This window comes from Mustelus asterias, chromosome 4 (assembly GCF_964213995.1).
Source record: "Mustelus asterias chromosome 4, sMusAst1.hap1.1, whole genome shotgun sequence".
NCBI lineage: Eukaryota > Metazoa > Chordata > Chondrichthyes > Carcharhiniformes > Triakidae > Mustelus > Mustelus asterias.
In genome coordinates, this window is record NC_135804.1 from 75,556,666 (window position 1) to 75,572,393 (window position 15,728).

The 15,728-nt window shown below is 42.1% G+C and overlaps 1 protein-coding gene across 1 annotated transcript in view; it reads left to right on the plus strand.

Annotated features, from left to right (window-relative positions):
* The window catches only part of LOC144493128 (gamma-aminobutyric acid receptor subunit alpha-1-like), a 454,514-nt gene that overhangs the window by 301,738 nt on the left and 137,048 nt on the right, over positions 1 to 15,728 (plus strand). Inside the window, exon 9 of the mRNA XM_078212030.1 lies at positions 1,309 to 1,529. Coding sequence (XP_078068156.1) covers positions 1,309 to 1,529 — 221 coding nt within the window. The remainder of the gene's footprint in view (positions 1 to 1,308; positions 1,530 to 15,728) is intronic.

A 15,728-nucleotide genomic window follows, 5' to 3' on the forward strand; every position in this document is an offset into this window, starting at 1 on the left:
GAAACTCTTACTGTCCACCTTTCTCCCGTACACTAACTTTTCCCCCCTCATCAATCTTTTTGTCATTTTTTGATCGTTATATTCTTTCCAATCCCCTGACCTGTCATGTATTTATGGAAAAAATATGCTTTTTCTTTAAGTTTAATACTATTTTTGCTTTTTGAGTTAGCCATAGATGGTGGACCCCCTCTTGTAATTTTTCTTTCTCATTGGGATGTGTCTATTCTGTGTATTCTGAAATATCCCAATTGAACTTCTGTTGATTTATCCCTTAAGAATATTTGCCAATTCACTTTAGCTAGCTCAACTTTCATGCCCTCATAATTGTCCTTATTTAAGTTTAAAATACTAGTCTAGGACACACTCTTCTTTCCCTCAAACTGAATGTAAAATGCAATCATATTCAGATTGCTGTTACCTAAGGGTGCCTTCACTTTGAGGTTATCAATTAATCCAGGCACAATACCAGGTCTAGTTCTGGGCACCACAATCTAGGAAGGATGTGATTAGAGAGAGTGCTGAAAAAAATTACAAGAATGCTTCCAGAGCTGAGGAACTTCAGTTATGCAGATAGATTTGGGAACCTAAGACTTTTCTCCTTGGAGAAGGGAAGGTTCAGAGGAGATTTGAGAGTGTGGCGGAGATAGGTTCACACAGCGAGTGGTTGGGATCTGGAATGTACTGTCTGTGAGTGTGGTGGAGACAGATTCGCACAGCGAGTGGTTGGGATCTGGAATGTACTGTCTGTGAGTGTGGTGGAGATAGGTTCACACAGCGAGTGGTTAGGATCTGGAATGCACCGACTGAGAGTGTGGTGGAGACAGATTCGCACAGCGAGTGGTTGGGATCTGGAATGCACCGACTGAGAGTGTGGTGGAGACAGATTCGCACAGCGAGTGGTTAGGATCTGGAATGCACTGACTGAGAGTGTGGTGGCGATAGGTTCCAGCATAGCTTTCAAAAGGAAATTAGAATTTTATCCAAAGAGAAAATAAATTGTAGGGCTACAGGAAAAGGCAGATGAGTAGAATTAACTGAGCTGCCCTTGCAGAGATCTGGTACAATGGGCCAAATGGCCTCCATCCATGCTGTAATCATTTTATGCTTCTACTTTGTTAAACATTACAAACTGAACCTGAAACATTGGTGACAGAGACAGGTGAACAGAATTCATCCTTTGCTTGGCAACATTGGTGAAAGGGTTTGGTGTGTCTGGGAAGTGGTGATAGGTGCAGGCACAGGGACAAGCTGAGGAAACAACCTCTGCTCCTAACTATCTGATTGCCTCCCTGTTTTTCCTGAATGCAGGAGTACACCGTTGACGTGTTTTTCCGACAGAGTTGGAAGGATGAACGGCTCAAATTTAAAGGGCCCATGCGCATATTGCCACTAAACAACCTTCTAGCCAGCAAGATCTGGACTCCAGACACTTTCTTTCACAATGGAAAGAAATCAGTGGCGCACAACATGACCACTCCAAACAAACTGCTGAGGCTGGTGGACAATGGGACCCTGCTCTACACCATGAGGTAAAGAATCATCCATTCTTCCTGTCATCCAAACTCAAATCACTCTTTGTTCAAATGATCCATTCCTAATTGCATCATGCTGCAAATTCCACTTCTTACCAAGAGTTGCAAAACACCAACCAGATTTCATCAGTTGATGTTAATTTTCTTTATTCTCAGGATGTGATCCTCTCTGATATTTAATGTCTTGAGAAGGTTCTGGGGGTGAGCCACATTTAACCACTGGCACCATTTTTTGATCCAACTGTGTGTCTGGCTTGGCCACTTCAGAGGGCATTTAAAAGTCAACACATTGCTGTGAAACGGGTACATATAAAGGCCAGACGGGTAAGGATGATAGATTTCCTTTCCTAAAGGACATCAGTGAACCAGATGGGTTCTTACGAAAATCTCACAATTTCACATTCACCTGTACTATGGCCAGCTTTGCATTTTTTAAACGTTGAATCCTAGTTCTCAGTTTGCTGGGTGGCTAGTCCAATAAGATAACTCCACCTGCACTCTAATCTATTACTATGTGTCACCTTACTCCTTTGCTCTGCTTTACTGAAGGCAACGCCCCGTGCTGGGATCCAGACCCACTGATGTGGGTATGAACCGTGCATCGCCACGGCCTCCAACAGTTGGTAATGTTAGTACTTGTACTATTGTCTTGTCTTCTGTTGTAACAAAGGTTTTCAATAACTGAGAATAGTCGTAAGTTTCACAGCACAGTAGCACAGTGGTTAGCACTGCTGCTTCATAGCTCCAGTGACCTGGGTTCGATTCCCGGCTTGGGTCACTGTCTGTGTGGAGTTTGCACATTCTCCTCGTGTCTGCGTGGGTTTCCTCCGGGTGCTCCGGTTTCCTCCCACAGCCCAAAGATGTGCGGGTTAGGTTGATTGGCCATGTTAAAATTGCCCCATAGTGTCCTGAGATGCGTAGGTTAGAGGGATTAGCGGGTAAATGTGTAGGGATATGGGGGTAGGGCCTGGGTGGGATTGTGGTCGGTGCAGACTCGATGGGCCAGATGGCCTCTTTCTGCACTGTAGGGTTTCTATGATTTCTGTGATTTCAGTATTACCCACAGACATCTGTAAGCTACTTATCCATGGAGGCACATTCTCAGAGGAACCTTGCTCTATCCACTGTACATTACGGGGATACATCACAGTCCAAAGACAATTAAGTGGATTGGTCATGCTAAATTGCCCTTGGTGCCCAAAGATGTGTAGGTTAGGGGGATTAGTCAGGTAAATATGTGGGTTGCAAGGATCAGGTCTGAGTGGGATGCTCTGTCGGAGAGTCAGTGCAGACTTGATGGGCTGAATGGCTCCTTCCTCACTGTAGGGATTCTAAATTCCATTCTCAAATCCCTCCAGGGCCACATCCCTATTTCAGTAACCTCATTCAGAAATACAGTCCTCCAAGATCTCTCCAGTGCTGATCACTTGCACATTTCCCATTTTAATCGCTTCACCATCGGTGGCTGTCTCTATAGCACCTAGGTCCTATAATCTAGAAATTCTCCCTGAACATCTCTGGCTCTCTACCTCTTTCTCCTCCTTTAAGCTGTGTTAAAACATGCAACTTTGACCAAACTTTTGTTCATCTGTCCTAATGGTTTCTTCTCAGGTTGGTATCATATTTGTATGGTAATGCTCCAATCAAATGCCTTGTGATTTTCACTGTGTTAATCAAGGCTATGTAAATGAAAGATGTTGTTGTGCATCAAGATATCTGCATATATGTACTATTCTATCTGCATATACGTACACAATTATTTTGTGTGTTTGAAACCATGTGTATACATATGGCTTATTAAAGCTTGTGTGTACATGTGTGTTTGTAACCATGTGTATATTTGTGTGCTTCTGATCATGTGTACATATGTGAAGATACATGTGCTTGATTGTGTGAACATGTATAAATTATCAAGGACATGCATGTGCATATTTGCAGCAGTGTGGATATTTGTGTTTTTACCCATAAGTCTCTGTCTAAGTTTTTACCCGTGTGCATGTGTGCAGATTAATAACTGCATGTGTCCATGTACATGATTATAGTATATATTCATATTTGTGTTTGTACGCATGTATTCATGTGTATGATTTAACCATGTGTACATATATCTGTCTGTAACCATGTGAACATGTGTTTTTACAAACAATGATTGTGAACCTGTCTGTTCAGTGCGTTTGTTTCCATGCGTTTATACTTGTATGGTTGTAACCATTTGTGGATGTGTCTCTTTGAAACAGTGGGTGGAATTTAATTTAGACAGTCAGGATATTGGCCATTGATTGAAGAGCTGAAGACAGCTCCACATCACCTCTTTCTGAGTTCTGCCTTTCTGGATCTGGTGGAGAGGTGTGGGCTGGGTGGGCATAGGCGAGTGGGTTTAGCGAGGTGCAGTTGGGGGAGTGTGGGGAGGAGATGGGGGTAGGGATAGGGGAATGGGGGTGGGGGAGTGTGTGGGGGAGGTGGGGGTAGGGAAAGGGGAATGGAGGTGGGGGGTGGCGGAGTGTGGGGGCTTGGGGAAGTGGGGGTTGTATTGTAAACTGACTAACTTTAAAAATGGCTGCCAGAAGCTTTAACAAACAGAAGCCGCAATTCTTCTCATTTGCAGCTGGGATTCTCCACTGCCACTGAGAGTTAATGGTATTTTGGCTGGAATGTAAAGTTTTCCGCTTTCACTCGCAGTGGTTCCTGACACAGACCAAGACCAGAGAATCTCGCCCAGAGAGTGGGACCTCTGCCCACAGTAGAAGAATTGTCACCCTCAAGATCTCACCACCAGTCTGATTGAGCTGCTCTCGTGTTCCAGCAGTGCCTGCTGTGGGTGCTGCTGGGACTGTGCCATGGGTGCGAGGAAGTATTTTGGGTGAGGAGGGATCGGGCACTCTACGGAAGGGGTGCGGAGAGTGAAGGAGGTTTTGGAGTCCAGACAGGCAAAGGTTGGTGGGGGTATTGCGAGGTGCCCCAGATGGCACCCCAAAAGAATGTCCCCACATTTTCATTTTGGGTGAAAAAACTAGTTTTCTTACTCTTCCCTGCCCCCCACTACCCAGCCTATTATGGCACTGGAGGTTGATTGAGGTCCCTATATGTCCATTAATTTGGCACTTTAAATACCTCATCAGGCCTAAGGACGGGCAGCGTATAGGCACCTTATCTATCCCCTCGTATTATGGGGACAGGATGGAGGTGGATGGAAAGGCAGTGGGCTAGCTATCCGACCTACTTTATACTGCCCCTTTCTGAAAATAGGGTTGGTTGAAACCATTAAGTGCCAACTCCATGAATGCATATGGTTTGTAATCATGTGTGCGTGCAGGCCTGTTTCTAACCATGTTTATACCTGTTGTGTGTTTGTAACCATGAATGTAAAAGTGTGTTGTAACCAAGTGCATATATCTTTGAATTTTCCACTGTTGTATACATGTGTGTACTTGTAAGCATCTGTGTGTATATTTGTGTTCTAACCCAATACATATATGTACACAGTTCTAACAGTTTGTGAACATAAGTTTTTTTATGTGTATCAGTAAATGTTTATAAATGTTTGTAACCAAATGGCAGCATTTCAGTATTGTACCCATGTCTAACTGTGTGTATTTGTCTCCGTGTGTACATGCGTTTGTAATTGAATGAATGTGTGTTTGTGATATTGCTGGTGCAGGATATTATTTATAACTGTACATAAGTTCATGACCAGGCATTGACAACACTGTTTTTTGATTTGATTTATTATTGTCAATGTATTAATATACAGTGAAAAATATTGTTTCTTGCACGCTATAAAGACAAAACATACCATTCATAGAGAAGGAAATGGGAGAGTGCAGAATGTAGTGTTACAGTCATAGCTAGGGTGCAGAGAAAGGTTAACTTGATGCAAGGTAGGTCCATTCAAAAGTCTTATGGCGGCAGGGAAGGAGCTGTTCTTGAGTTGATCGGTACGTGACCTCAGACTTTTGTATCTTTTTCCCGACGGAAGAAGGTGGAAAAGAGAATGTCCAAGATTTGTAATTGTGTGTGTGAACATGTGTGTTTGTGACCAATGCTATACATCAGCATGATTATCAAGCGAACAGGTGTGATTGTTCCCATGTGATTGAATGTGTATGTTTGTAACCATAGGTGGAATTTGCTGCCCTCTCTAGTGGCATTTAATCAATAGGAAGGTGGTGAGCACCCCACTGCCTTTCCAGATCTACAATGATTAAGTCTGGGGCAAAAAGGCCTCTATATGGGGCGGCACGGTAGCACAGTGGTTAGCACTGCTGCTTCACAGCTCCAGGGACCTGGGTTTGATTCCTGGCTTGGGTCACTGTCTGTGTGGAGTTTGCACATTCTCTTCGTGTCTGTGTGAGTTTCCTCCCACAGTCCAAAGATGTGCGGGTTAGGTTGATTGGCCATGCTAAAATTGCCCCTTAGTGTCCTGAGATGCGTAGATTAGAGGGATTAGTGGGTAAATTATGTAGGGATATGGGGGTAGGGCCTGGGTGGGATTGTGGTCGGTGCAGACTCGATGGGCCAAATGGCCTCTTTCTGTACTGTAGGATTTCTATGATTTTTTTCTATGATTTTGACTTCTCACCTCACTATCAACAGAGGTCCTTTAGTGGACAGCTCAGTGCCACCAGTGCAGGAGGACCTCACCCCACATGAGGAAATCAAGTAAACCTGTGCAGGCTGCGCATCATCTTCTCGGGATCAGGGCTGTCAGTGCCTGATCGAGAGATCTGGCATTGGGAAAGGGGCCCACTGAAATGCAATGCCAGCCCCCCCCCACCCCCTGCACCCCCAAAGTGTCACTTATTGCCTTTGAACAAGGGTCACCATCACCACGTTGTAAGCATCCCAATAGTGTTTGCTTATTAATCTTCCTGCCGGAAAAGTCCCCAGGGTGAGTCCCCAGGCCCTTATCGGTTGAGCACCAGCAGTGCTGTGATGAGGCCCTTCAGCAGGCATTAACTGCCCATCTACAGGCCTCCAGGGGGGCAGTTGGGGGGAGTGATCGGGGCGGGGGGGGGGGGGGGGGTGGAAGATGAGTTTTTTCCCAGTGCACTAAACATGTACACTTTAGTGCATTGGGAGATCAGACACATGCGCAATAGCGCCCTCTAGCAGTCAACATTCATCCTCCTGACAAGAAGAGCATCCACCTCATTTTTTTCTCGAAGCGGATAAGATTTTAATTTTTCTCCTGCCGAAAAAACAGGTCTGAGACTCCCATTTTCATGCTCATTCGGCACTTCAAATTGTTTAGGTAAGATCCAACCGCACCCCCGCCCCCCCCCCGCCACATGTTAATAACTTTGTATATCCATGTTAATCTGTGTATTTGTAACTGTGCTTCTCCATGTAAAAATATATGTTTGTAACTGCGTTTATCCATGTTTATGGATGTTAATAATGATGCTTCTGCATATTAATGTGTGTGCTTGTAACTCTGTTCATCAATGTAAATATGTGTTTTAACTGTTTATCCGTATTAATTTTTTTGTTTGTCACTGTTTATCCATGTTAATGTGTGGGGACATCTTACCAACATTAATCTAAGTTCAGAATGAGTGTGAAAATGGGAGAATTTCAGATCTGCTATTTTGGCAAGGCCACCTGATGATTTGACACTCAGTTCAATTGAAAAAATCCTTAATTTGTTACTCACCAGTATGGGAATGGGTGGGGCCTAAATCAGCCAAAAGCCGGTTCATTGCAGCAGATGGCGCCATTGTGCACATGCAGGTTTCTGTGGCCCAACAGCACAGAGACCTGTCACCGCCTCTACTGATATCAACCGGACTCCATGGCCCACCACCACACCCCCTGCAGCTGATCATGATCACCCACCCACCCCGCCTGGAATGATCAACCACCCATCACCTCCGCTCGCAATGATTGTCCCGCCCCCCCACACCTGGAATGATCACGACCCACCCTACACCCCACCATTAATCACTATGCAGAGTGGCAGCGATTCCCATTCCCTCCCGCTACCCACCGCTTACAGAGTGGCAGTGGTCACCATCTTCCTCCCCCCAACAATTGCTGTGCAGAGTTTGCTGCAGTTCCCCCATCCATGGAATGGCCTGACCTCTCGGTTGGCCCAGCCCAACTTAGGCACTGCCCACCTGGTGCCAGGCTGGTGGTGCCGGGCTGGCAGTGCCAAGGTGCATGTTGGCAGTGTCTGGCTGGCACTGCACAAAGGCCACCATCCAGTGGGCATCAATGGCCTGAGGTTCTACCAGCGCCACCTTCAAGTCTGGTCCTCATTGGGGGACAATATGTGCTCCTCGCCTGAGAGAACCTACCCTGCTGGCTTCAGAGGTAAGTGAGCCTGGACAATTGTGTCCTGGGCTCGCTAATTCTATTTAAAGCACTATGTAAGTATACTTAATATATTCATGCCATTTTTGGGCGCAAGGCCGATCATGCCAGTAGATCGCAGGAGGTGAGAAATTGGGTGTGAACCTAATTTCCCTGCTGTCCCGTGATCTAACCGGCTCGACCGATTTGTAAGATTGCCTGGTGTGTCTGTAACGGTGTTGAAACATGTAAATGTATGTGTTTGTAACTGTGTATATCCATGTAAATATGTGCATTTGCAACTGTGTTTAATGAAGTAAATGTATGCACCCATAACTATGTTTACCCACGTTAATGCATGTATTTGTAACTTTGTCCACATTTATATGTGTGTTTGTAACTGTGTTTATCCATGTTAATGTGTTTGTGAGTGTGTTTATCCACATTAATGTGTGTTTGTAACTGACAATGTGTGTGTTTGTAACTGTATAAGTAACATATCCATGTGTGTTCATAACTGCATTTATCCATGTTTGTGTGTGTTTGTGAGTGTGTTTATCTGTTTTAATGTGTTTATAACTGTGTTTATCCATGTTAATGTGTGTTTGCAACTGTTTATTAATGTTACTGTATGTTTGTAACTGTTTATCCTTGTTAATGTGCGATTATCCCTGTTAATGTGCGTGCTTGTAACTGTGTTTATCCATGTTAATGCGTGTTTTGTTACTGTGTTTATCCTTGTTAATTTGTGTGTTCATAACTCTGTTATCCATGTTAATGTGTTTCTAACTGTTTATCCAACTTACAGTGTGTGTTCGTCAGTGCGTTTATCCATGTCAACATGTGTTTGTAGCTGTGTTTATCCATTTTCGTGCATGCGTTTGCAGCTGTGTTGATCCATGATAGTGTGTGTTTGTAACCATGTTTATCCATGTTAATGTGTGTTCATAACTGTTTATCCATGTTAATGTGTGTTTGTAGCTGTTTATCCATCTTACTGTGTCCATCAATGTGTTTATCCATGTTAATGTGTCTGTAGATAACTATGTTTATCCATGTTAACATGTTTGTCACTGTGTTTATCCATTTTTGTCCGTGTGTTGTAACTGTGTTGATCCATGTTAGTATGTGTTTGTAACTGTTTATCCCTGTTAATGTGTGTTTCCAATTGTGTTTGCACATGTCAGTGTGTCATTGTAACTGTATTTATCTATGTCACTGTGTGTGTTTGTAACTGTTAGTCCACGTTAATGTGTGTTTATAACTGTGTTTATCCATATTAATGTGTGTTAGTAAGTGTGTTTATCCATGTTACTGTGTTTGTAATTGTTTATTCATGTTAATGCGTGTTTGTAATAGTTTATTCATGTCAATGTGTATGTTTGCTACTGTGTTTACCCATGTCAATGTGTGTTTGTAACTGTGTTTATCCATGTTAACGTGAGTGTAACTGTGTTTATCCATGTTAATGTTTGTGTTTGTAACTGTGATCCCAGTTAATGCGTGTGATTGTAACCATATTTATCCATGTTAGTGTGTGTATTTGTAACTGTTTATCCATGTTAATGAGTGTTCGTAACTGTTTATTCATGTTAATGTGTTTGTAACTGTTATTCATGTCAGTGTTTGTAACTGTGTTTCTAACTGTTTATCCATGTTAAAGTGTGTCTATCCATGTTAATGTGTTTGTAACTGTGTTTATCCTTGTTAATGTGTGTGTTCGTAACTGTTTATCCATGTCAATGTGTGTATTTGTAACTGTGTTTATCTATGTTAATGTGTTTGTAACTGTGTTCATCCCTGTTAGTGTGTGTGTAACTGTGTTTATCCATGTAAGTATATGTTTGTAACTGTTATCCATCTTACTCTGTGTTTCAGTGTGTTTATCCATGTTAATGTATGTGTTAACTGTTTATCTATGTTAACTTGTGTTTGTAACTGTGTTGATCCATGCTAATGCGTGTGTTTGTAACTGTTTATCCCTGTTAATGTGTGTGTTCACAACTGTTTATCCATGTTAATGTGCGTGTTTCCAATTGTGTTTACCCATGTCAATGTATGTGTTTATAATTGTGTTTATCCCTATTAATATGTGCGTTTGTAACAGTGATTATCCTTCTTAATGTGTGTGTAACTGTTTATCCACGTTAATGTGACTCTTCCACCCTGGAAAAAAAGCTTCTGATTATCCACTCTGTCCATGCCTCTCATAATTTTGTAGACTTCTATCAGGTCGCCCCTCAATCTCCGTCGTCCCAGTGAGAACAAACCTTTGTAACTGTGTTTTGTGTTTATCCATGTTAATGTGTGTGTCTCTAACTGTTTATTCATGTTAATGTGTGTTTGAAACTGTTTATCCACGTCAATGTGTATGTTTGTAACTGTATTTATTGATAATGTGTGTGTAACTGTGTTTATCCATGTTAATGTGTGTGTTTGTAACTGTTTATCTGTGTTAATGTATGTGTTAACTATGTTTACCCATGTCAATGTGTGTGTTTTGTAACTGTATTTATCCCTGTTAATGTGTGTTTGTAACAGTGTTTATCCATGTTAATGTTTGTGTTTATAACTGTTTATCCATGTTAACATGTGTCTATCCATGTTAATGTGTGTGTTTGTAACTGCGTTTATCCATGTTAATCCATGGCAATGCAGGTGGAGAAGAAGTCAAGAAGACATACGGCATGCTTGCCTTCATCGGCCGGGGCATTGAGTTTAAAAATTGGCAAGTCATGTTGCAGCTTTTAGAATCTTAGTTAGGCTGCACTTGGAATATAGTGTTCAATTCTGGTAGCCACACTACCAGAAGGATGTGGAGGCCTTGGAAAGGGTACAGAAAAGATTTACCAGAATGTTGCCTGGTATGGAGGGCATTAGCTATGAGGAGAGGTTGGAGAAACTTGGTTTGTTCTCACTGGAACGACGGAGGTTGAGGGGCGACCTGATAGAAGTGTACAAGATTATGAGAGGCATGGACAGAGTGGATAGTCAGAAGCTTTTTCCCAGGGTGGAAGAGTCAATTACTAGGGGGCACAGGTTTAAGGTGCAAAGGGCAAGGTTTAAAGGAGATGTACGAGGCAGATTTTTTACACAGAGTAGTGGGTGCCTGGAACTCGTTGCCGGGGAGGTAGTGGAAGCGGATACGGTAGTGACTTTTAAGGGGTGTCTTGACAAGTACATGAATGAGATGGGAATAGAGGGATATGGTCCCCGGAAGGGTAGGGGGTTTTAGCTAAGTCGGGCAGCTTGGTTGGTGCAGGTGTGGAGGGCCGAAGGGCCTGTTCCTGTGCTGTAATGTTCTTTGTTCTTTGTTTTTTGTTCTTAATGTGTGTTTGTAACTGTGTTTATCCGTGTTAATGTGTGTGTTTGTAACTGTGTTTATCCATGTCACTGTTTGTAACTGTTTATCCTTGTTAATTTGTGTGTTTGTAACTCTGTTTATCCGTGTTAATGTGTGCGTTAGCAAGTGTGTTTATCCATGTCACTGTGTTGTTTGTAACTGTGTTTGCCCATGTCAATGTGTGTTCGTAACTGTATTTATCAATGTTAATGTGTGTGTTTGTGCTGTGTTTACCCACGCCAATGTGTGTGTGTGTAACTGTGTTTATCCATGCTAGTGCGTGTGTTTGTAACTGTATTTATCAATGTTAATGTGTGTGTTCGCAACTGTGTTTACCCATGTCAATGTGTGTGTTTGTAACTGTGTTCATTCCTGTTAGTGTGTGTAACTGTATTTATCCATGTTAATATTTGTGTTGGTAACTGTTTATCAATGTTAAAGTGTGTTTGTAACTGTGTTGATCCACGTTAGTATATGTTTGTAACTGTTTTTCCCTGTTAATGTGTGCGTTCGCAACTGTTTATCCGCGTTAATGTCTGTTTCCACCTGTGTTTACCCATGTCACTGTGTGTGTTTGTAACTGTGTTTGTCCATGTCAATGTGTGTTCTCGTAACTGTGTTTGACCATGTTAGTGTGTGTTTGCACCTGTTTATCCATGTGTTTGTAACTGTGTTTATCCATGTCACTGTGTGTTGGTAACTGTGTTTATCCATGTCACTGTGTGTGTTTGTAATTGTATTTATTGATAATGTGTGTGTAACTGTGTTTATCCATGTTAATGTGTGTGTTTGTAAGTGTGCTCACCCATGTCACTGTGTGTTTGTAACTGTTTTTCCGTGTTAATTGGGTATTTGTAACTGTATTTATCCATGTTAATGTGTGTGTTTGTAGCTATGTTCATCCTTGTTAGTGTGTGTGTTTGTAACTGTGTTCATCCCTGTTAGTGTGTGTTCGTAATTGTGTCCATGTCAGTGTGTGTGTTCATAACTGTGTTTGACCATGTCAATGTGTGTTTGTAACTGTTTATCCATGTTAATGTGTGTTCATAACTGTTTATCATGTTAATGTGTGTTCGCACCTGTTTATCCATGTCAATGTGTGTGTTTGTAACTGTTCATCCATGTTTGTGTGTGTTCATAATTGTTTATCCATGTCAATGTGTGTTTGCAACTGTTTATGCATGTTAATGTGTTTGTAACTGTGTTTGTTTATTCATGTTAGTGTGTGAGTAACTGTGTTTATCCATGTTTATGTGTTTATAACTGTTATCCATTTTACTGTGTGTGTGTTCGTCAGTGTGTTTATCCATGTTAATGTGTGTGTTGATAACTGTTTATCCATGTTAACTTGTGTTTGTAACTGTGTTTATCCATGTTAGTGTGTGTGTTTGTAACTGTGTTTATCTCTGTTAATGTGTGTGTTCACAACTGTTTATCCATGTTAATGTGCGTGTTTCCAACTGTGTTTACCCATGTCAATGTGTGTATTTATAATTGTGTTTATCCCTGTTAATATGTGTGTTTGTAACTGTATTTATCCATATCATGTTACAAACAGTTACAACAGTTACAAACTGTCACACAGTTACAAACACAAAAATTCACATGGATAAACAGCTAAAAATGTATATTTACATTTGATGAACAGAGCATCAAATGTAAATATACACTTTTAGCTGTTTATCCGTGTGAATTTTTGTGTTTGTAACTGTGTTGATCCATGTTAATATGTGTGTTTGTAACTGTGGATATCTATGTACATGCATTTGTTTGCAGCTGTATTAAAACATGCTAATGTGTGTGTTTGTAACTGTGTTATAGAGTCATAGAGGTTTACAGCATGGAAACAGGCCCTTCAGCCCAACTTGTCCATGCCGCCCTTTTCTTTTTAAAATCCCTAAGCTAATCCCAATTATTCTGTACTTAAATTCCCTCTCTCTACAAATGAGCTCAGTGCCTTGATTGCACTTTTTTTCCCCAAGGCCTTGTTAACCCTTGTTATTACTTCAAATCATTTGCGAATCTGTGCCATTAGATCACTTTGCGCTTCTAAGACATTATTTTCCCCATGAGTAGATAGCCTCTTTATTCTTTGCACTGAAAAGCAATATTTCACGCTTATCCATATTGAAACTCATTTGCCATTCACACTTCCATTCTGCAACTTAACATTGTCTTTTATTTTGCTGCTATGCAGCAAGACCTGGACATCATCCAGGCTTGGCCTGATAATTGACCAGTAACATTGATGCCACACAAGTGGCAGACAATCATCTCCAACAGGAGGGAACCCAACCCTTGTCCCTTGATGTTCAGCAGCATACGTCATCCTGGAGCCAACTCAATCTCAAAGAGACTATTTTGTTCCTCCATAACTGGTCTTATTGCCTTAATTTTGAGCAACTTAGAAGAGCCAAGTACACTGCTCTGTTGACCACTTGCCAGCAGGTTCCTATGCAATTGGGTGCTGTGTGCTATGGCAACAAAAGGGGATTGCATTGAGCTGCTGTGATCATGGGAGAGTCAAACCCTGATCCACTTTTACTGGCTGGGCAAGAGGCTCTGCCCTCCAGGGGTGCAACTGAAGTCATGCTTTGGGAACTGTAATGATGGTTGTTGCCAATAGTCTTAAAAATCTGAAACAACATGACTCATTGAAAAGAGGATGATCAGAACCATGAATACTTTAACTCTGTTGAATTGTACATAATTCCCTAAAAGCATTTGCTCTTTTATTCATGTTAATCTGTGAGGCCATCGTGGCATAGGTTCAGAATGAGCGTGTAAACGGGAGAGTTCCAGATTTGTTATTTTGGCGAGGCTACCAGTTGAAACTTATGTCACTCGGTGCAATTAAAAAACCTTGATCTGTTTCTTGCCGGTATGGGAATGGGTGGGGCCTAAATCACCCAAAAGATGGTTGATAACAGTAGATGGCACCATTGCGCATATGCAGGTTTCTGTGGCCTGACAGCACAGAGACCAGTCACTGCCTCTGCTGCTATCAGCCGGCCTCTATGGCCCAGCACAGCCCCTCACCACGACGACAGGGCTCTGCAGCTGATTGCGATCCCCCTGCCTGCCCGATATGATCAACCTCCCACCACCTCTGCCCACAATGATTACTCCCCCCCCCCCCCCCCCCCCCCCCGCCCGGTACTATCACGCCCCATCCTATCCCACCCACAAATCGCTATGCAGAGTGGCAGCGATTCCCATTTCTTCCCGCCACCAATCGCTTGCAGAGTGTCACCCTCTTCCTTCCCCCAACAATCATTAACATTGTTAATGATGCAGAGTTTGCTGTGGTTCCCCCATTCACGGAATGGCCTCCCCCCCCCCTCTGGTCCTGCTCAACTTTGGCTCCGCCCCCCCCCCATGGCACTTCCCACTGGGTGCTAGGCTGGCGTGCCGGGCTGGAATTGTCAGAGTGTCTGGTAGGCAGTTACAAACACACATTGACATGGATGAACACAGTTACAAACACACACACACTAACAGGGATGAACATAGTTACAAACACACATTAACATGGAGAAACAGACTTAACACGCAGGTTAACATGGATTAACACAGTTGCAAACACACAAATTAACATGGACACAGTTACAAACACACACATTAACATGGATAAACACAGTTACAAACATGCATAATTACCTGGACGAAGTTACAAATACACACATTAACATGGGTAAACACAGTTATGAGCACTCACATTTACTTCATTAAACACAGTTTCAAATGCACATATTTACATGGGTATACACAATTAGAAACACATACATTCACATGGTTCAACACAGTTACAGAGACACGGGGCAATCTTACAAATTGGTCGAGCCAGTAAGATCGTGAGAGAGCTGGGAAATCACGTTTGCGTCCAACTTCTCACCTCCTGCGATCTTACCAGCACCCATATTAATGTTTGTGTAACTTTGTCCATGTTAATGTGTGTGTTTGCAACTGTGTTTCTCCATGTTAACATGTGTGTTCTTAAGTCTGTTTCTCCATGTTAATGTGTGTTTGTAACGATGTTCATCCCTGTTAGTCTCTGTGTTTGTAACTGTGTTCATCCATGTCAATGTGTGTTTGTAACTGTATTTAACGATGTTAATGTGTGTGTAACTGTGTTTATCCATGTTAATGTGTGTGTTTGCACTGTGTTTACCCATGTCAATGTATGTTTGTAACTGTTTATCCATGTTAATGTGTGTGTCTGTAACAGTGTTTATCCATGTTAATGTGTGCTTGTAACAGTGTTCATCCCTGTTAGTGTGTTTGTAAATGTACTTATCCATGTCACTGTGTGTGTTTGTAACTGTGTTTATCTATGTTATTTTGTGTGTTTGTAATGGTATTTAATGATAATGTGTGTGTAACTGTGTTTACCCATGTCAATGTGTGTTTGTAGCTGTTTGTCCATGTTAATGTGTATGTCTGTAAGAGTGTTTATCCATGTTAATGTGTGTGCTTGTAACTGTGTTCATCCCTGTTAGTGTGTGTGTTTGTAACTGTGTTTATCCATGTCACTGTGTCTATCCATGTTAATTTGTGTGTTT